Consider the following 22,252-nt stretch of genomic DNA (forward strand, 5'->3'; position numbering starts at 1 on the left):
TTAATATAAAAAGTGCTTAAAAGTAGTTATAAGGCATAATTTCCCTTTTTTTCTGTAATTTAATTTACAAGACGGTTGATTATAGTCAAGTGTTATACTTATTTACATGTTACAACCATATGTTACAACCATATTTCCACTTTAGTAGGCATTTTTTTGAAACCATGAATAGTGATTTAATCTACTTTAATAAAAAGTTAGGAAGCCAAGGAAATTAGTGTTTGAAAGCATTTAAGTAACTGTATATCGAATTGAATGTTCAGTGAAACTTTACGTTGTTTTCACTTAACTGTTGAAATTACATTGATGATAATAACGAATAGAATAGTACTTGTGAAGTCAATTTCTCATGACATGCTAATGATTGTGTGTGTGTGTGTATGTATATGTATATACTTATACATACACACACAAATAGGGTTATTTCTCTGGAATCACATAGTACTACTTCTTTATTTGACAGGTAAAGTGTATGCAGTAGGTGGACATGACGGAAATGAACATTTAGGTAGTATGGAGATGTTTGATCCTGTCACTAATAAGTGGATGATGAAGGCGTCAATGAATACAAAGAGGTAGATGAACACAGAAGTGTCTTTTGGGTCTGTGGTGGGAAATTTTCAACATAGTGCTCTACCCTGTTTAACAGTTTTTTCTTGCTAGTACTTGAGATTGAACTTTGCCTCATCTTTGCTAGCAAGCATTCTACCACTTGAGCCATAATGCAGCCCTTTTTTACTTTGACTTTTTCAGATACCATCTCTAGCTTTTCTCTATGTTGGCCTTGAACCATGATCCTTACATTCCTAACTGTCCAGTAACTGGGATTACAGATTTATACCACCTCATTATAGCTTAGTGGAAGAGTGCTTGCCTATCATATGTGAGGCCTTGGGTTCCACCCACAGCTCCACAAAAAAGTTGCTTAAAATGAACAGCACATGTGATTACATTGCAATTTTCTGTTCTTGATTAACTTGACAGAGTTTTTTTTCATGTGTTGGAGTATGGAAAATAGGAAATAGAATAGAGCTGTGCTGAAGGGAAATTTTGTCTTATGAGAAACTACTAGAGGAAAAAAAACTAGTACTAAAAAAGTAATACCTTTATTATTACCCAGAGATGATGTTTTACTACTTCAGTAGGGCTTGCTTTATATTTCTTGGTAACTACAAATTTGTGTGTGTGTGTGTGTACATGTACACCAGGGGGTAAACTAGAGCCATGCTTCTATTCTAGCATTTTGCTGGTTAAATGGTGGTGAAATCTTACAGACTTTTCTTGCTGAACTGGCTTAACTCAATTCCACTGATCTCAGGATTATAGGTGGGAACCATGGCACACCCATCTCCAAAGTTCATTTTCATTACCATGTCTATTTTTTTTTTATTTTTATTTTTTGCCAGTCCTGGGCTTTGAACTCAGAGTTTAAGCACTGTCCTTGGGCTTTCTCAAGGCTAGAGTTCTACCACTTGAGCCACAACACCACTTTCAGATTTTTTTCTTATGTATGTGGTACTGAGGAGGAACCCAGGGCTTTGTACATGCCAGGCAAGTACTTTACCACTAGGCCAAACTCCCAGCCTCCCTCCTTCCCTCCCTCCCCCCCTCTCTCTTTTAGTTGTGGGGCTTGAACTCAGGGCTTGAGCATTGTCCTTGGGCTTTCTCAAGGCTGTCATTCTACCACTTGAGCCACAGTACCACTTCCAGTTTTCTGGTGGTTGATTGGAGATATGTCTGGGCTGGCTTCTAACTGTAATCCTCAGATCTCAGCCTTCTGAGTAGCTAGGATTACAGATGTGAGCCACCAATGCCTGGCTATCATACTTTTTTTTAAAATCACACTCTTTTTAAGTTGACTTTTAGTTAAGAATTGAATGAAACTTTTCTTACCAAAATACCAGTTGACTTTTTAAAATCTTGAGCATTTATATTAGCTATCCAATGTTTTAGTATGTATTTTGACATAATTTTTTTCATGTGAACTCAGCATGCTATACGCTATAACCCACAATTTTTCTTTTAAGTTTCTGACTCCATTTGTAAGAACCTCTATTTTAAAGTGCTTGTAATGAGATTAGGCCAGGTCATCTTTTTTGCCATATAATGCTAATAATGTCATCTGTTTCTGTTGTTTGTGAAGAAGAGAGAACTATTAAACATACTTCCTAACCTAACATGATTATATCCTAGAGATAGTGCCATGTACTTAAACCGATTTGGAAGTTTCTAAACATGCATTTTGTAAGTCATAGCTTTGTACCCTTGAGGATGGAGGTTAAGGAGACTGAAAATGAGTGGTAAGGTAATTCCTTCCTAGGACACTCTGATACGTGCATATACGTATATGTATATCATATATATATCATTTATATTTATCTGATATGTCATATATATATATATATGTTTATCTGATCTGAGCTTAGTGTGGGGGAATAGCTCACTGGTAGAGTATCTACTGAGCATGCTAAAGGCCTTGGTTCAATTACCAGCACCAAAACAAATGAACTAACAAACAACAAGGAAAGCTTAAGGCAAGTTTAAAATAGCTTGTGTAGGAAGGGAAAAACTAAGCGAGAGAGAGGAAAGGGATGACATTGTCCAAAAGAAATATAATTATTACCTGACTTATGTAATGGTAATTCCTGTGTACATCACCTTTATAGTAACAATAAAAAACTTAAAATATAGCCTTGTACACCTGTACAACTTTAAGGGAGCACTCCCACAGTTAGCATATTTTGGTAACCATAATTCCTTCTGTTCAAAAGCTTTGATCAGTCTAAAAGTAATGAAAACAAACTGTAATCTTTGAAGGTTACTATGATAAACAACTTGCATTAGCACAATTTCTTTTCTTTTCTTTTTTTTTTTGCCAGCCCTAGGGCTTGAGCTCAGGGCCTGGACACTGTTGTTGGGCTTTCTCAAGGTTACCGCTTTAGTACTTGAGCCACAGCACCACTTCTGGCTTTTTTCTATATATGTAATACTGAGGAATCGAACCCAGAGCTTTGTGTATGTCAGGTAAGCACTCTACCAGTAGGCCATGCTCCTGGCCCATTAGCACAGATTTCTTTGATACTTTTTTCTTGGAAAGAACTCAGCCCCTGTAATCCTAGCTACTCAGGAGGCTGAGATCTGAGGATCAAGGTTCAAAGCCAGCCCGGGCACTAAAGTCTGTGAGACCCTTATCTCCAATTAACCATCAGAAAACCAGAAATGGTGCTGTGACTCAAAGAGTAGGGCAGTAGCCTTGAGCTGAAGAGCTTAGGGACAACTCCCAGGCCATAGTTCAAGTCCCACAACCAACAACAAAAAAAAAAATCAGATGCTGAATGGTGTCTTATTGTTTTGCAGGCGAGGAATTGCCTTAGCCTCCTTAGGAGGCCCAATTTATGCAATTGGAGGGTTGGATGACAATACTTGCTTCAGTGATGTGGAGCGATATGACATAGAATCTGACCAGTGGAGTACAGTGGCACCAATGATTACTCCCCGTGGAGGAGTTGGCTCTGTGGCTCTAGTTGTAAGTTGTACAGCAACAAAGCACTTGAATTGCATTTTATCATATCTGTAACAAAGAATGATCTGATGTATATTCATCACCAGCCTGCCATATAGTTCACAAACTTATATTTTCTTACATATTCTGGTCTGTTGTTATATATAAATCAATTCAAAATCTAATGGGACATGTTTTGCTCATTTTTTTCCACTCAGAACCATGTTTATGCAGTGGGTGGCAATGATGGAGTGGCTTCTTTATCTAGTGTGGAGAGGTATGATCCACATCTGGATAAATGGATAGAAGTTAAAGAAATGGGTCAACGGAGAGCAGGAAATGGAGTTAGCGAGCTTCATGGTTGTTTATATGTTGTTGGTAAGTGGATGATGGTATTTCTCTAGTTTAATATATCAGGATATACAATCACAAATGTCATAATACATCATAGTAACAAAGATTATGTTGCATTTACCTTTCAGTGGAATTAGCCTGATATGTGTCTTTGAATTCCTAAGGTTAATATTTATTACATTGATACATTTTTTTTTTTTTTTGCCAGTCCTGGGCTTGAGCTCAGGGCCTGAGCACTGTCCTTGGACTTTCTCAAGGCTAGAGCTCTACCACTTGAGCCTCAGCACCACTTCCAGCTTTTTTTTTTTTCTATGTATGTGGTACCCAGGAATGGAACCCGGGTTTTCATGCATGGTAGGCAAGCACTTTAACCACTAGGCCAAACTCCCGGCCCAACATTAATACATTTTTATTTTAAACTTTATCTTTTAGTTTTACCTTTTTTTTTTCCATTCCTGGGGCTTGAACTCAGGGCTTAGGCACTGTCCTTGATGTTTGTCAAGGCTAATGCTCTACCACTAGAGCCATAGCACCACTTCCAATTTTGGGTTTTGTTTTTTGTTTTTTCAGTCATGGGGCTTGGACTCGGCCTGGGTGCTGCCCCTGAGCTCTTGAGCTCAAGGCTACCACCCTACCACAGGGCCTGGGCCTTGTCCTTGAGCTCTTCAGCTCAAGGCTACCACCCTACCCCTTGGGCCACAGTGCCACTTCCTGTTTTCTAGTAATTGGACATAAGAGTCTCACGGTCTTTAGTGCCCGGGCTGGCTTTGAACCATGATCCTCAGATCTGAGCTTCCAGAGTAGCTCCCACTTCCAGTTTTTTCTGTGTATGTGGTACTAAGGAATTGAACCCAGGGCTTCATGTATGCTAGGCAAGCACTCTACCACTAGGTCCACTCCTAGCCATTAGTTTTAGCATTTTTTTTGTAGGTAGATCCTGGGACTTGCAACTAGGTGTTGTCCTTGGGCTTGCTTGCTTACTTTCTTCTTGCTTGTTTTTTGTTTGTTTTTTTGTATAAGGCTACACTTTGCACCACAGCTCCACTTTTGCCTTTTTGGTAATTAATTGGAGATAAGAGTCTCACAGACTTTTCATGCCTAAGCATGATCCTCAGATCTCAGCCTCTTGAGTAGCTAGGATTATAAGCATAAACCACTGATGCCCAGCAATTATCACTCTTTTTATGATGAAAAATATTATACTTTTGATGATGATATGATACCCATTTGTCAAAGCTCATCCCAGCTGAACACCTACAATCTTAGCAATTCATGTGTGTAAATATATATATATATATATATATATATATATATATAGAGAGAGAGAGAGAGAGAGAGAGAGAGAGAGAGAGAGAGAGAGAGAGAGAGAGAATTATTAAGCCTTCTTACTATTAAAAAATAAAATGCAGGGTCTGGGAATATAGCCTAGTGGTAGAGTGCTTGGCTAGCATACATGAAGCCCTGGCACACACTTGGTACCCATACTCAGAAAAAGCCGGAAGTGGTGCTGTGGCTCAAGTGGTAGAGTGCTAGCCTTGAGAAAGCCCAAAGACAGTGCTCAGGCCCTCCAATGTTTTTTACTTTAAACTTTTTAGGTCAAATGAAATTGAAGTCAAATAAAGTTGGATAGTATTTATTGGTAGTAGATAGGATTTGTTTACTAAACTATTCTAAAATAGGGTTTAAATGTTACATTATAGAAGCTATTGAGTTGAGATTTAAAAGTCACTGTCTATAAATTCTAATGCTGTTTTAAATATTTATTTATGTAGGTGGTTTTGACGATAATTCTCCTCTCAATTCTGTTGAGCGGTATGACCCCCGAAGCAACAAGTGGGATTATGTGGCAGCACTTACCACTCCCAGGGGGGGTGTAGGGATTGCAACAGTGATGGGCAAAATTTTTGCTGTTGGTGGCCATAATGGCAATGCATACTTAAATACAGTAGAAGCATTTGATCCGGTGCTGAATAAGTAAGTAATGTTTTCTCTGTTTTAATAGTTTATTAGTGGAAAAAAGTATTAAAATAGAATAGTATTGTATTATCCATAGATATATCTTCTGAGACACCAGTCCCCTGAAATGCCTAAATCACAGATAGTATTATTAAACTTTATGTATACTATATACTGTTTTTTCTTTTTTTCATATATTTTTATTGTAATTAATAGAAGGGTTACATTATATTCACCAGATAGAAGGTACATACATTGATGCCCTTTCTCATGTCTTGGTCCCCATTTCCTTCGCCCCATCCCCGCCCTCATCTTGTTTTCCCCCCTTCCCTATCCTATTTCAAATAACCAAGTAAGCATATATATAGTATATCAGATAACAAGGTGAAATTCTGTAACAATATGAGCTAACCAGGGACAGCAAAAGAGATGAGAGATAACATAGCACATTAAGGACAACAGTCACTCATTACATGGCTTTTGTTTGTATATCCTGGAGGTCCTTTTGTTTAGCATCATACTATATGGCCTTATGTATCTAGGTTTTGTTCTATTGTAAATCTCTGCTAGTAGAGCCCAAGGTTTCTACTGATGATGACAAATGAGGGAAACCAGTGAGCCTATGTTCCTTTGAGTCTGGCTTACTTCATTTATTATGATTTTTTTTCTAAGTCTTTCCATTTCCTTACAAATGGGGCAATATCGTTCTTTCTGACAGCAGCATAGAATTCCATTGTGTACAAATACATCTTGTTGATCCACTCATCAACTGTGGGGCATCTGGGTTGGTTCCATATGTTTGCTATGGTAAATAGTGCTGCAATGAACATTGTTGTGCTAGTGGATGTAGTATGTCCTTGTTTCTGGACAATTGGGTAAATGCCAAGTAGTGGAATTGCTGAGTCATAGGGGAGCTCTATGTTTAGTCTTTGAGGAACTGCCATGCTGCTTTCCATAGTGGTTGAATGAGTTTGCACCCCCACCAACAGTGTAGTAGTGATCCCTCCTGGCCACATCCCCACCAGCATCTGTTGTTATTAGATTTCTTGATCCTGGCCATTCTAACTGGAGTGAGGTGGAATGTTAGAGTTGTTTTGATTTGCATTTAGAGTTGTTAGAGTTGTTTTGATTTGATTTGACCAGAGATGTCGAGCATTTCTTTTTTTTTTTTGCCAGTCCTGGGCTTGAGCTCAGGGCCTGAGCATTGTCCTTGGACTTTCTCAAGGCTAGAGCTCTACCACTTGAGCCTCAGCACCACTTCTGGCTTTTTTTTTCTATATATGTGGTACCAAGGAATCGAACCCGGGTCTTCATGCATGCTAGGCAAGCACTTTAACCACTAGGCCAAACTCCTGGCCCCTCGAGCATTTCTTTATGTGTTTGTAGGCTATTCTTATTTCTTCTTCAGAGAAGACTCTCTTTAAGTCTTTAGCCCATCTTTTAATGGGATGGTTTTTTTCTTTGGAAATTAGTTTTGGAGTGATTCAATTTTTTGAGCTGTTGATACAATTTAGATATGAGGCCTTTGTTTGTTATATGGTTAGTGAAGATCTTCTCCCACTCTGTAGGCTTTCTAGTTAATTTGCTAGCTATGTCCTTTGCCATATAGAAGCTCTGTAGTCTAATGCAGTCCCACTTACCCAGTCTTTCTCTGATTTGTTGTGTTTCTTGGTCCTTATTGAGAAAGTTTCAACCTGTGCCAAGGAGACTTAGTGTATCTCCTATTCCTTCTTGTAAAGTTTTCAGTGTATCTGCTTTTACCTCGAGGTCTTTGATCCATTTGGAGTTAATCCTAGTGCAGGGTGATAAAGAAGAGTCCAACTTTAGTTTTCTACAGGTGCTTAACCAGTTCTGCCACCACCACTTGTTGAAGAGGCTGTCTGTCTTCTATTCCATTTTTTTGGCTCCCTTATCAAAGATTAGGCCATAGGTCTGTGGGTTAATATCTGGGTCCTCAGTTCTATTCCATTGGTCTTCAGGACTGTACTTGTGCCAGTACCAAGCTGTTTTGGTCACTGTAGCTCTTTAATAGAGTCTAAAGTTTGGTATTGAAATTTCTCTTGCGCTGTTCTTTCTGCTGAGAATTGTTTTTGCTATACGGAGTCTTTTTTTATTGCATATGAAATTTTGGATTGCCTCTTCTATTTCTTTAAAGAATGACATTGGGATATTGATGGGTATTGGGTTGAATTTATAGATAGCCATTGGCAAGATTGCCATTTTCACGATGGGCGTATGGGAGGTTTTTCCATTTCCTCAGTTCAGCTTTAATGTCCTTTTTCAGGGTTTTAAAGTTTTCATCAAAAAGGTCGTTTACATTCTTAGTTAATTCATAGGTACTTTATTTTCTTTGAAGCTATTGCAAAAGGAGCTGCTTTCCTGATTGTTGCCTTGTTCCTCTCACTGTTGCCTTGTTCCTCTCACTGTTGCCATATAGGAAGGCAGTTGATTTTTGGGGGTTAATTTTATACCCTGCTAACTTGCCAAAGTTTTGAATTGGCTCAGGCAACTTAGGAGTGGAGTTTATAGGGTTCTTTAAATCATGTCATCCGCAAAGAGGGAAAGTTTCGCTTTGTCTTTCCCTATTTGGATCCCCATTATGCTTGCCTCTTGTCTTATTGCTCTAGCTAGGAATTCTAATACTATGTTAAAGTGGAGAGAGTGGGCATCCTTGTCTTGTTCTTGATTTTAGAGGAAATGACTTTACCTTTTTGCCATTAAGTATAATGCTAGCTGTGGGCTTGTCATACACAGCCTTTATTATACTGAGGAATGTTCCATGGATTCCTAGTTTCTCCAGAGCTTTTAACATAAAGGGGTGTTGGATCTTGTCAAATGCCTTTTCTGCATCTATTGAGACAATCATGTGATTCTTGTCCTTGCTCCTGTTGATGTATTGAATTATATTAATTGACTTGCATACGTTGAACCAGCTTTGCATCCCTGTGATGAATCCTGTTTGATCATAGTGTATATACTGTTTTTTTCTATACATACATACATACATACATGCATACATACATACTGTGCTTTAGTGTGATTTGTAAATTAGCTACAATAACCATGATAATTAAATAAAACAACAATAACAGCACGGTGTATTAAAATTGTCAGAGCCGCTGGTCTTGTGCTTTGAATTATTAAATAAAGAGAATTATGAGACTACCAGGTCTCATAAGAATGTTATATCATGTGTTTTGTGAGTGGGTAGCATCAACTGAATAGATGCACTGGATGGAGGACTGGTAGGTGTCCAAGCAAGACAAAGTGGGACTGTATGAAATTTCATCACTACTTAGAACTGTACAATTTGAAGCTTATCTGTTGTCTATTTCTACTTAATGTTTTTCATTACCGTGGTTTACTACTAGAAACCAAAACCATAGAAAGTAAAGGCTTACATACCTGGGAAACCATTATACAGATAATCATAGTTGTTAATATTAAACTGGAATATTTTGAGCAGAGAGTGTGGCCCAGTTGTTGGATGATTACCTCACATGCATGAAGCCCTGGGTTTGATTCCTCAGTACCACATACACAAAAACAAAGTGCTGCTGTGATAGAGTGCTAGCCTTGAGAATGCCTAAGGGTAGTGCCCAGGCCCTGAGTTCAAGCACCAAGACTGGAAAAAAAAACTGGAATATTTTTATTTCCTTTGGATGCTTGCTGTCTTTTAAAACTAGTCTCATAATGAGGAATTTTTGTCATTGACTGGTATTTTGGCTAAATTGTACTTTGTTTTATGATAACATTCTTTCTGTTCTGATTTTTCAGATGGGAGCTTGTTGGATCTGTGTCTCACTGTAGAGCTGGAGCAGGTGTAGCTGTTTGTGCCTGTTTAACTAACCAAATTCGAGATGTTGGTCATGGATCCAACAATGTAGTTGACTGTATGTGATTTCAACTCCAGCCACCAACAATTCAGTCATATCTGATAGACAAGACAACACTTTGTTATGAACCTTTGAGGGGTGTAACTACAACTAAAATCCCATTGTATTGTGATTAAACACAACTTTTGGAGTGATAGCTGAAGAATTTATTATTAGTCTTGAAGTTAAATTTGGTACTTCCTGCTTTAGAAAATAATGGCGTAGAGAAATATGATAGTCTATCCTGAAACCATACCTACTTTGAAATGCTTAAAGTAGTGCCAAAAAACTTTGTCTGTTTGGATGATTAAAATGTAATTTGTGGAGTTTTACGTATTCTTTTGCCTATAGTAGTAGTTTTTTTTTTTTTTCCCTTGAAGGGGGAGGTTAGATCTGTTCTTTCAACATAAGAGATTTCCTTTTGAAGAGTATTTTTAGTTGGTGCTTATGAATTTATGTCTTGCCTTTTATTCTAGATGGTAGCTTTTCAACTTCTTATATATTTAGAGAAATAGGTAAAACGTCTTTGTCTTTCTGAGTGGTACTTGTCCTCCTTGAGTGTTTATAGGAGTGCCATGAGAAGCCCTTAATTTCTATTTAAATTGCTAGGATGCCAAAAGACTTAGCCATGGGTAGCTGACAAGTCTATAGTTTCTTTTTCGTTTCTTTTTTTCCCTATCTCATGCAAAAAATGAAGCAGAGAAAATTTCAGTGAATACTCAGGAGGCTGAGATCGAAGGATCAAGATTCTAAGCCAGCCCAGGCACAAAAGGACCTGAGATTCTTATCTCCAATTAACCTCTAGAAAATGGGACGTGGGGCTTGGCTCAAGGGAAGGGTGGTAGCCTTGAGCTGAAGAGCTCAAGGACATCACCCAGGCCAAGTTCAACCCCCATGACCCACATAAAAAAGAGAAAGAAAATCTCAGTGAAGGCTTTAGATCTAATAATTTTAATGTCTAGTCAAGAGACTGTGAAAAAGACTGATATAGATTATTTGACTCCCAAATAAGGAGTTCTGAAAACACCTTTAACTTTCGTCTTTCATTTAAACATTAGATTTTGAACCTGTTTTTTCTTTTTTCCTTTTTCCAAAATATATCTCTTTTTTTTTGCGGGAGGGGTGGGGGTAGTCATGGGGCTTGAACTCTGGCCTGGGCGCTGTCCCTGAGCTCTTCAGTTCCCTTGAACCACAGTCCCACTGCCCATTTTCTAGTGATTAATTGGAGATAAGAGTCTCTTGGCATTGTATGGCTTTGTATTGCCCCATATGGCTTTGAACCTTGATCCTCAGATCTCAGCCTCCTGAGTAGCTAGGATTACAGGCATGACCTACCGTGCCTGGCTTCATCCTGTTTTTTCTAACTTCATGGATCTAGACTTACCAGAAAATGAAAGCATTTTTACAAAACCCATTTTTAGGCTGTAGTTTACTTATTACTTCTAGTTCAAATCTGTCATTAAGCAATAAAACATGACTGGTAAAAACAAAGATTGAAACTAATATTTTTATCATTATGTTTAATACCCTCCAGTGTATTTATTGAAATTTAATTGAACATGCTTCTATAAATTAGTTTGAAGCCAGGATATTAATAATCCTTCTGACATAATAGCTCTTCATTGTTTTAACTAACATTATAAAATACCTACTCATGTATATTTTATGAATATTTATTAAGAATATTTAAAAATTCACTTTTATATTTAGACCACTCTTCTAGGCCTTCCTAAATTTTCTTTTAGTGTATTATAGTTCACTTCTGGCAAGTTTTCTCATTCACAAGTAAGATGAGTCAGTGAAAGACACCTCCCACTCCATCTAGACCTGAAGTCCATTGACCCATTAGAAGAGATCCTGGGCTTGTGATAAAGAATGCCCATTCCAAAAGCCATTCCTATTGGACATATCAAAATTAAAAATAAATTTAATTAGTTTAAATAAATAAGATTATTCAGGATAACAGTTAAATTTAACTTTCTTCTATCAGCTGGTGGGCAAGTAAGTTTATAAGTCATTGCTAGATTTGACCCAATGTTCTGTAGTATAACTAGCTATATTTTATTGAACTCTACAGCATTTATTAGACTAACTGGCTAGATATGGAAATTAGGTCTTAAAAACTGGCTTTGGCCAGGCTTTAGTGGCTTATATCTATAATCATAGCTACTCAGGGTGCTGAGATCTGAGGATTGAAGTTTGAAGGCAGTCAATGAGACTGAAAAGTCCATTAGACTCTTTAAAAAAATTTTTTTTCCAGTCCTGGGCTTGAGCTCAGGGCCTGAGCACTGTCCTTGGACTTTCTCAAGGCCAGAGCTCTACCACTTGAGCCTCAACACCACTTCTGGCTTTTTTCTATATATGTGGTACCAAGGAATCGAACCTGGGTCTTCATGCATGCTAGACAATCACTCTACCACTAGGCCAAACTCCTGGCCCCAAGGAGTCTTTTTTTTTTTTTTTCCTTGTCGGTTGTGGTACTTGAACTCTGAGCCTGGTGATGTCCCTGTGCTCTTCAGCTCAAGGCTACTACCGTACCCTTGGAGCCATAGTGCCACTTCCCCATGAGACTCTTATCACCAGTTAAAGCACCAAATAAAAACCAGAAGTGGAGCTGAGACTCAAATGGTAGAGCACTAACCATGAGCCAAAAGCTCAGGGACAGTGTCCATTATCCTGGCACAAAAAAAAACAAAACAAAAATTAAATCCTGGCTTCAGCTTTCTATTTCTCAATTTTGTTGGGAGTTCTTGTATTATAATACTTGATACTATTGTGCATGTTATATTTATTTTAAGAGGAAAGGATCTTATTTTTTACTGTGCTTTTTTTTCTCCTTAAAATATTTCTACTTCTGTTAAGTGTGCAGTTTGTTGTATTCGATTTTGGATTTTTCTTATGCAGTGGTCATTTTACATAATTAGTAGGTACCGCTAAAAATGCTAATAGGAAGTACTCAGAGAAGTAGAATTGAGGGAACATGCAGCTATCTGCTACATTACATATCAGAGCATAATCTCAAAAAAAACTGACAACCTAGAAAAAATAAATACAACCACATACAGTGTCTGCCCTTCTCTCTCTCCCTCTCCCCACCCTCCCTCCCTCTTTCCCTCCCTCCCTCTCCCCCTCTCCCCCTCTCCCCTCCTCCTCTCTCCCTCCCTCTCCCTCCTACTTTCTCCCCCTTCCTCCTCCTCCCTTTCTCTCTCCTTCTCTCTTCTCCTCTCTCTCCCTTTCCAGTCCTGTGGCTTGAATTCAGAACCTAGAACACTGTCCTTGGGCTCTCTCAAGGCTAGAGCTCTACCACTTGAGTCAGGCACCATTTCTAGTTTTTCTGTGTATGTAGTACCAAGGAGTCGAACCCAGGTCTTTGTGCATGCTAGGCAAGCACTCTATCACTAGGCTAAACTCCCAGCCCCGGTCTCTTTATAGAATTAAAACATGTTCTTGCCAGGTGCCTGTGGCTTACACCTATAATCCTAGCTACTCAGGAAGCTGACGTCTGAGTATCCTAGTTCAAAGCCAGCCTAGGCAGGGAAGTGTGTGAGAGTCTTAATCTCCAATTACCCACCAGAAATCAGGAAATGGCGCTGTAGCTCAAGAGGTAGAGCACTAGCCTTCAGCTGAGCTCAGGGACAGCACCCAAGCCCAGAGTTCTAGTCCTATGACCTACAAAAATACCAAAAACAAGCAAACAAAAAAAGTGGTAAGATATGAACTGAGGATCAGGACAAATAATAATTTAATGTGTAGCTGCCTGTGTTCAAGGATGAGGAGAATAGATACTCAAGGGCAACAGATGGTAACAGCTCCTACTAAAAAGTGGTGTAAAGTACAGCAAAAATACTGAAATTATAACAGGAAAACAGTGGTAGAGTAAAAAGTGTGTATTTTTTTCCTCCCTTGAAATGGCGTCTCACTAAGATGTCCAGGCTAGCTGATTAATCTGGGCTTATATTCTCCTGCTCAGCATCATGTAAAGCTGGAGAACACAGGGTGCCCAGCCTTCTGGACTCCTCTTAACAGAAACCTTTTTAGCTTCTTGTATGTGATTATCCCACTTAGCCATTAAAACCACTGCTTTTCTGTATTGCACTGTCACTTTAAATACATGATTTGACCTTTTTTGACTAATTTTACTATATTATGTAATTTTTAATATCTGAATAAACTTTGTATTCCCTCTGTGTTTTATTCATTCTCTTGATTTCCAGGTGAATTTTGAATTTTTAATATTGGTACATACCTCAATAAGAGATTATTCAAAAACATTGACTTAAATGCTAAAACCAAGGTTTTTTGTTTTTTTTTTTTTTTTGCCAATCCTGGGGCTTGAACTCAGGGCCTGGGCACTGTCCGTGAGCTTCTTTCACTCAAAGCTAGGACTCTACCACTTGAGCCATAGCACCACTTCCAGCTTTTTTTGTGTGTGTGGTACTGAGGAATTGAACCCAAGGCTTCATGCATGCTACATTCCCCCCCCTTTTTTTACTTGCATAATAAGGTGAAAATGTGTATAGGATCTAATTTCATATTTTGTCAGTTCAAGAGTATATCTAGGCTGCACACAGTTGCTTGTGGTTCTTTTGCTGCTGTTTGTTATTTTGGGCTAGTACTGAGCCTTGAACTCAGGGCCTTGTCTTCTTGCTTGGCTTTTTCCAGTCAAGTCTTGCATTTTACCACTTGAGCCACACTTTTCCTTCTAGCTTTTTGCTAGCTGATTGGAAGTAAGAGTCTTCAGATTGGTCTCTCTGGCCTGGATTTGAACTGAGATCCTCACATATTACCTTTCTGAGTAGTTAGGATTACAGCCACTGGTGTCCAGCTGTGCTCAGGCCTATAGATCCAGCTCTTTGGGATCATGGTTTGAACAGCCCAGGCAGAAAGTTAGCAAGACCCACCCTTTTTAGAGAGCAAATTGAGCCCATGGTGCATGCCTGTAATTCTATGCCAGGCAAGGCATAGAAGTGCTATATTCAGAGGCTGATTTGGGGCAAAAGTGGGAGAGGCTACATTAAAAAAAATAAATTTATAAAGACTGGAAACATGGCTTTAGTGGTAGAGTACTTGCCTAACAAGCATGCATAGGACTTGAGTTCAAACCTCATTACTGCCAATTTTTTTCTTTAACTTTTCATAGCAGACTTAAACTAATTCTTTATTGAGGTATCATTGACTCTTTTTCATGTAAAATTAGAAGTAGTGACAAAGGTTCTCTAATATTTTCTTAAGGTCATTCATAAATTAGTGTTATAATATTCTAGCACACCAAAACATAATCATGCTAATTTCAAGATTTGAAGACACATCAGTGCTATTTCTTTGAAATAGGTATATCTATATTCCTATGTAGCAGGAATTCTGTCTATAAGGCCTCTTGATTGTTATAGAATTCCATATGGATTATTTTCCTCTCACATAAAATTGATTTAGTAACTTGACTGTAGTATTTCTCTTTATATAAAGGATCTTTACATTTAATAAAATTAAGGGTTTTGTTTCTTATAAAAATCAACAAAGACAACTGGTGTAAGTTTCAAGAACTATAAGCAAGTTTCCTCAGTTCTGATTGGTATTATATGAAAATGGTAATATATTTCTACCAACCTGAACATGATTCTTCTAAATAACAATCTTGCAAAGTTGTGGCTGCTTTTTTTAACGCAATGTTGCCTTTTGCTAAAAACTTTTTTTATGGATCATGGGACTTGAACTCTGGGCCTGGTCCCTGTCCCTAACCTCTTCAGCGCAAGGTTACCACCCTACCCCTTGAGCCTCAGCCCCACCTCCCATTTTCTAGTGGTTAATTGGAGATGCATCTCAAGACTTTCCAGCCTGAGCTGGCTTTGGACTGAGACCCTCAGATCTCAGCCTCCCGAGTAGCTAGGATTACAGGCATGAGCTACCATGCCTGGCTAAAACCTTTTTTTTTTTTAACTTCATCTTTGAAAGCTATGTATAGCTGAGTACTAGTGGCTTTGTCTTAGTCTTAGCTACGCATAAAGTTAAGATACTGTAGGACCTTGTAGGATTAAAATCTCTACCTGATTTTGGACTTTCGTCAGATGAGAGTCAAAGAAACTTAATAGCTATTTCCATGGGTGAAATCTGTCAGAGAATTAAGGTTTTTCTCCACTGGCAACATATTTTCTAAAGTAAACAGTTCCAATGAGTTCCTCAGCATACTACTGTAAATGAATGTACAATTACTCTTTGGGAGACCACCTTATTTGAATAATGCAAACATTTTGTTTTTTTTTTTTCTTTTTTAAGGTTTCACATATTACTGAACCAACCTACTACTGCAGAACATAGAAACAGAAAAGCCAAATTTCCAGTAAAACATGTCAACTGTCCAGACAGTGTCATTACTTTGTAAGCCTTATAAAAAATGGTATTATATTGTGTTGTAGTCTTACTGAGTCTCATCTTTTCATTGAACAAGTTTGTCATTGGCTCATTCTTTAACCTTACAAATGCCGCTGTGATCTCTAGATGTGCTTGTCCAAGAGTTTCTTCAGAATACCTGTCTAGAGCATTTTTGGTAAGGTATGTGGTTAATTAGCTTAACACATAAGATATGAGTTTATATAATACAATTTTCATTTACTTGCTATTAAGACCTAATTACTGCCAGTTGTGATAGGTGTAAGATGAGCTTACTGTGACTTCATTGTGCATTTTCCTGACCACTAACAAATTGAATATATTTCCATGTTGCATCATTTCTATTCTGGGAAAATCTCAGTTTTTCCTCTTCCTTTCTTCTCTCCATACTATTGAGGGCACTTTTGTCATTGATATCACTTCTTGTTGTTACTGAGTTGTCTTTATCTGGTTTGTTGTTTATATTTTTACCTTCAGCTTTTTGTAAACAACTTTTTTTTTAATTTTGGGGATTTCTAAATGTGAGGTTTTCTTTTAATATCTTAAATATTTTTCTGCCCTTAAGTCGGTTGCTTATAGTTTCTTTTGAAAATAAAGTCTTGAGGAGCCCTGGTGGCTCATGCCTGTAATCCTAGCCTTGAGCACAAAAGCTTGGGGAAAACACCCAAGCCTGAACTAGCCTCAGGACCAGCAAAAGAAGTCTTTCCAGACACAAGCGGCTCACACCTGTTATCCTAGCTACATAAAAGGCTGAGATCTCAGAATTGCAGTTGGAAGCCAGCATGGACAGGGAAGTTTGTGAGACTTTTACCTTCAACAAACTACCAAAAAAGCTGAGAGCTGTGGCTCAAGTGGCAGAGTGCTATCCTTGAGAAAAAGAAGCTGAGGGACAGCGTGCTCAAGCAGCAGGATGGGCACACAGACACAAAAATGTGTGGTTTTGGGTTTTTGGGGTTTTTTTTGCCAGTCCTGGGCTTGAACTCAGGGCCTGAGCACTGTCCTGGACTTTCCCAAGGCTAAAGCTGTACCAGGTGAGCCTCAGCTCCACTTCCAGCTTTTCTCTATGTATGTGGTACTGAGGAATTGAACCTGGGTCTTTGTGCATGCTAGGCAAGCACTCTGCCACTAGACTAAACTCCCAGGTCCCCTGGTCTTCTTAATGGTCTTGCTAGATACAGTTCTAGTTAAATAGTTCTTTCAGTATTCTGACATTTTTCTTTCATTGTCATCTTACATCTATTTCCTTCCTGTGGAATCTCCTTTTCTTTCATCTTTGTTACTTATAAGTTATTATTTTTTTTATTTTTTATTTTTTTGCCAGTCCTGGGTTTTGAGCTCAGGGCCTGAGCACTGTCCTTGGACTTTCTCAAGGCTAGAGCTCTACCACTTGAGCCTTAGCACCACTTCCGGCTTTTTTCTATGCATGTGGTACCGAGGAATCGAACCCGGGTCTTCATGCATGCTAGGCAAGCACTTTAACCACTAGGCCAAATTCCCGGCCCTTATAAGTTATTTTTAAAAGCTGTTGTAACTTCACTATTGCATCTCTCAGTAGGCTACCTATTTGTCCTGCTGGTTAGTATATACTGTGATTCATATATTCGTATTATGTCTTTCTCCTCTGAATAGCTCAGTGATAAACTTTGGATCTTCTATGTCCTTTTCCTGCAGACTTCACACTATCTATTTACAGTCACTTTTTTTTTTTTTTTTGCCAGTCCTGGGCTTGAGCTCAGGGTCTGAGCACTGTCCTTGGACTTTCTCAAGGCTAGCGCTCTACCACTTGAGCCTCAGCACCACTTCTGGCTTTTTTCTATGTATGTGGTACCGAGGAATGGAACCCGGGTCTTCGTGCATGCTAGGCAAGCACTCTACCACTAGGCCAAACTCCCGGCCCCTACAGTCACTTTTAAGTCTGTTTGTTATTTACTATTACATCACTGAAAATTTTTTTCAATCTCTGTTGGTTGTGGTTACTTTTTTGCAGCCATAAGGCTAGCACTTCACCAGTTGAACCACAGCTCCACTGCTGGCTTCATTGGTTACTAACTGGGGACTAGAGTGACAGATTTTCCTCCCGGGATGGCTTTGAATTGCAATTCTCAGATCTCAGCCTCCTGAGGTCCTAGGATTATAGATATGAACCCCAGCACATGTTTTGCACTTGCCATTTTTTAATTCTCATTGCTTAATTGTTTTTTTTTCCCATCTGTAGGCTTTTAATAAAATCTGTAGGTTTAAAAATAATCTTTAGGGCCAGGAGTTGGGCCTAGTGGTAGCACGCATGAAGACCCTGAGTTTGATTCCTTGGTACCACATACATAGAAAAAAGCTGGAAGTGGTACTGGCTTAAGTGGTAGAGCTCTATCTAGCCTTGAGAAAATACCAAGGACAGTGCTCAGGCCCAGAGTTCAAGCCCCATGACTGGCAAAAAAAATTTTTTTAATCTTTAAATAGGTGGTAATTCCAGTATTTTACATCCCTGGGAATTTAAATCTATCTGGTGAATTTTTTTTTCTTTTTTTGCCAGTCCTGGGCTTGAGCTCAGGGCCTGAGCACTGTCCTTGGACTTTCTCAAGGCTAGAGCTCTACCACTTGAGCCTCAGCACCACTTCCGGCTTTTTTCTATGTATGTGGTACCGAGGAATAGAACCCCGGTCTTCATGCATGGTAGGCAAGCACTTTAACCACTAGGCCAAACTCCCGGCCCTGGTGAATTTTTTTCTTAATGAGAGCCATTCATGCTAGGTGTATGGTAATTTTTACTTTATGAACTATATTTAATTGAATCTGTGAGAATGTAGAAGTTATAATTGGAAATGTCCTGTATTTCAGACAAATTTTGTATCTGCTTCTCTGGGCCAGAGAACACAACTGACCTCAGATATTCTCTTGCCTTGGCTCCACCATTTGCTGTGTGGGTCCAATATTTAGTCTCCCAGTCCCAGTACTATAATGAGTTTTGTCTTGAGGACAACCTTGGTTTTCCTGTACGTTTACCACACCTGCTCAGGTCTGGTTCACATATTGTCCCTTGGAGTTTTCTTTGCTTTCCTGATTGCCCAGGAAAGCATTTAATAATGTATTATTTTTAATTTAGAAACTAAAAGTAATGGGCAGTCTCTTAGACCATCCTGTCTTCCATCACCACACAAACAGCATCTCCCCTATACTTCTGGAGGCCAGAGAAAAGGCTGTGTTGATTGACTTAAATTGTACACCACTAAATTTCTTTGTGAATTTTATCTGTTGACTACTTAATAAGCTTTTTGGTCATATATTCATTGTACCTGAAGTTTCTTGAACTAAGTTAAAGTATTTATAAAAGATATATTACTTGGTATAGATATGCCTACCATTGTAGTCTTTTTCCCCTGAATGTAACAATTTGACACAAGTCACTGAGCACATTGATGTGTTATCCCTTCATATGTAGTACTTATATAGATTGAGATAATAGATATCACACCTGAAACTATAATTTTATTTGTAGAGCACATGTTCTACTTTATACTTTTGCCAAAGGTTAAAAGAGAAATTCTTTGATTCCCCTACCCCTGTTGGTTTGTAAACTGACTTTTTTTCCCATTTGGAAATAAGAGCTTAGACTAAGACACAGTGGCTGTTTCGTATTACATACGAATACTGAGCACTGTTGTTTTCCTTCCTGTGTCTCAGCACTCAGTCTATTCAGTGCTCGTGTGGTTTGGGGTCAGCTATGAGGTGGAATCATTTACATAAAATCCATTCCGTGTCAGTGCAGTGACTCAGTACATTTATAGAATTGTGCCCATCACTCTAATCAGATTTACTGTACTTATCACCCCTTCAAAATCTCCAAGAACCTTTTATTTGCAGTCAGTCCTCATTAAATCACCCACAGGGACCCCAAGTTGTTCTTCCTGTAGGTTTGCCCTTTGTGGGTATTTTATATGAATTGAATCATACTAGTGTTCCTTTGTACATGGCATCTTTCACTTGGTGTAATGTTTGAGGCGGACCTCACCTGCACTGGGACTAAGAGGTATTGTCACATGTCTACACCGTATCTTTGTCATTCCCTAGTGATGGCTATTTGTTCTGTGTGGGTGTTGTGTACAGTACTGCGCATGTTCATGAGCTATGGACACGTTTCCACTTATCAGGGATAGGTTCATACATGTGGAATTGCTAGCGTTTGACTTGTACAACTAGCGTTGTAACTTTTTAGAAACTCCTAAATTTCTATCCAAAGCGACAATCATATTTTCATTCCAAGAGAAAAATAAAATTTCCTAGATTCTCTTCATTCTCTCTACTATTTAGATCATATCCATTCTACTGGGAATGGAATGTCAGTGGTTAAAAACTTTCAAATAGCATCTTTTCTGTTAAAGGAAATGGCTGCCCCCTGGTGTCCAGTTCTGCACATTATCCTTCCCTTGGGGAAGTGGCACCATCTACTTCTGAAGGTTATTTAAAATTTTTTAATTTGTTTCATGTGCTAATGAATGTAGAAAGATGCTCGATATTTTAAAGGGTCCAGAGCTTTACCTAAGTTCTATTTTTTTCCTATAGCTCTTTGGGTTAAAAAAAAGTTGTTTTGGTTTTTTTTGACAATACTAGAGTTTGAATTTAGACTCACATTTATGCTTGACTTTCTTGATCACTGCTGGCACTCTGTCACTTGAGCCATGACTATTAGCCCATCATCTTGTTGTTTTAATAGCCAGCCTTGGCAGAATTTTGGAGATTCTTTGAAGTACAATCCACCAGGTCAGCTTCCTGAGAAGCTACAAATATGGGTATGAACCACCAGTGCCCAGCGTGCTTTTTGGGTTTTAATCAGGAAATATTTTATAGTAATATTCAGCTCATTTACTACAAGCATCCAGGTAACTTACAGAAGGTAGAATATGCATATTCAGTGCTTTTTATTTTGGTTTGTGGTTTTTGCCTGGACCCAGTATGGTGAGAAGGCCAAAATGGGTCCAGTCTTCAGGATAAACAGCTTCTGGACTGAGCTTTTCTTCTGTCCCTCTTGAAACCTCTCAAATTTGGAGAAAGCTCAGGGTTTCCAGTGTTGCCTGTATCATTTCCTGTTATCCTTTAAGGTGCTGGCCCTGGGCAACTTTTGCTCAAGGATAATGTTCTACTACTTCTGGCTGTGTGTGTGCAAACGTGTGTGATTAATTGGAGATTAGAGTCTCTCAGACTCATGCCCAGTCTGGCTTCGAATCATGATCCTCAGAACTCAGCCTCCGTAGCTAGGATTATATGCATGAGCCACTGGCACCAGCTTGTCATAATTTTTAAAAATTCTTTTCTAGCAGGGCACGGTGGCTCAGAGGAGGCTGAGAAAATGGGCAGTGGGGCTTGGCTCAAGGGTAAGGTGGTAGCCTTGAGCTGAAGAGCTCAGGGACAGCGCCCAGGCTCAGAGTTCAAACCTCATGACACCCCCCCCCACACACACACAAATTATCTTCAGTGGTACTGGTTTTTATAGTTGTCTAGCAAGATAGCTCATTTCTATAAAGGATTATTTCACCAAAATGTACCTTTGTGTTGAGCTTGATTTCATTGTGATTGGAGGTGGACTGCTGTCTTCACTAGAGTGGGGAAGTTGGGGGAATCACAGGTGACACGTCAAGCATCTAGGACAATGCCTTAGAATTTTTCCAATGACTACAGATTCTCGGGAGTTCATTTCCAGCTTCAGTTTACCGAACCAGTCTAATGTCAACCCTAAGGACACTGTCAGGAAGTATAAAAACAAAGACAGTGTGGAGAGAAATAATCCAATAATAGCCATGCAGGTTGCTCACATCTGTAATCCTAGCTACTCAGGAGGCTGAGATCTGAGGATCAAGGTTCAAAGCCAGCCCGGGCACTAAAGTCTGTGAGACCCTTATCTCCAATTAACCATCAGAAAACCAGAAATGGTGCTGTGACTCAAAGGCTAGGGCAGTAGCCTTGAGCTGAAGAGCTTAGGGACAATACCCAGGTCAAGTTCAAGCCCCATGACCCACAAAAAGAATCCAATAAAACATGAATATCTTAAATACACAAAAGGAAATATCCTTGCTGAGCCTGCATGGACCTTCTGTTCTGTCTGCACAGCGTCCCTGTCCACCACTCAGCACGTTCCCCGTGATCTCACTGAAAACGTCCCACACTCATCAGCGCTTCTGAACAGCAT

The 22,252-nt window shown here is 39.0% G+C and overlaps 1 protein-coding gene across 17 annotated transcripts in view; it reads left to right on the top strand.

The window, feature by feature from the left end:
- The window catches only part of Klhl8 (kelch like family member 8), a 48,996-nt gene extending 32,894 nt beyond the window's left edge, over nucleotides 1-16,102 (top strand). For 16 of the 17 annotated variants that reach the window (XM_090343234.1, XM_090343233.1, XM_090343244.1 and 13 more), the window contains 6 exons: nucleotides 464-575; nucleotides 3,358-3,526; nucleotides 3,721-3,880; nucleotides 5,629-5,830; nucleotides 9,590-9,705; nucleotides 15,961-16,102. In XM_090343234.1, coding sequence (XP_090199360.1) covers nucleotides 464-575; nucleotides 3,358-3,526; nucleotides 3,721-3,880; nucleotides 5,629-5,830; nucleotides 9,590-9,705; nucleotides 15,961-15,977 — 776 coding nt within the window. In that variant the 3' untranslated portion in view covers nucleotides 15,978-16,102. Of the gene's footprint in view, nucleotides 1-463; nucleotides 576-3,357; nucleotides 3,527-3,720; nucleotides 3,881-5,628; nucleotides 5,831-9,589; nucleotides 9,845-15,960 lie in introns of those variants that run through there. The other variant, XM_090343250.1, reaches the window with a different exon arrangement.
- The last annotated feature ends 6,150 nt before the right edge of the window (nucleotides 16,103-22,252 follow it).

Source organism: Megascapheus bottae, chromosome 13 (assembly GCF_031878675.1).
Source record: "Megascapheus bottae isolate mThoBot1 chromosome 13, mThoBot2.hap1, whole genome shotgun sequence".
NCBI lineage: Eukaryota > Metazoa > Chordata > Mammalia > Rodentia > Geomyidae > Megascapheus > Megascapheus bottae.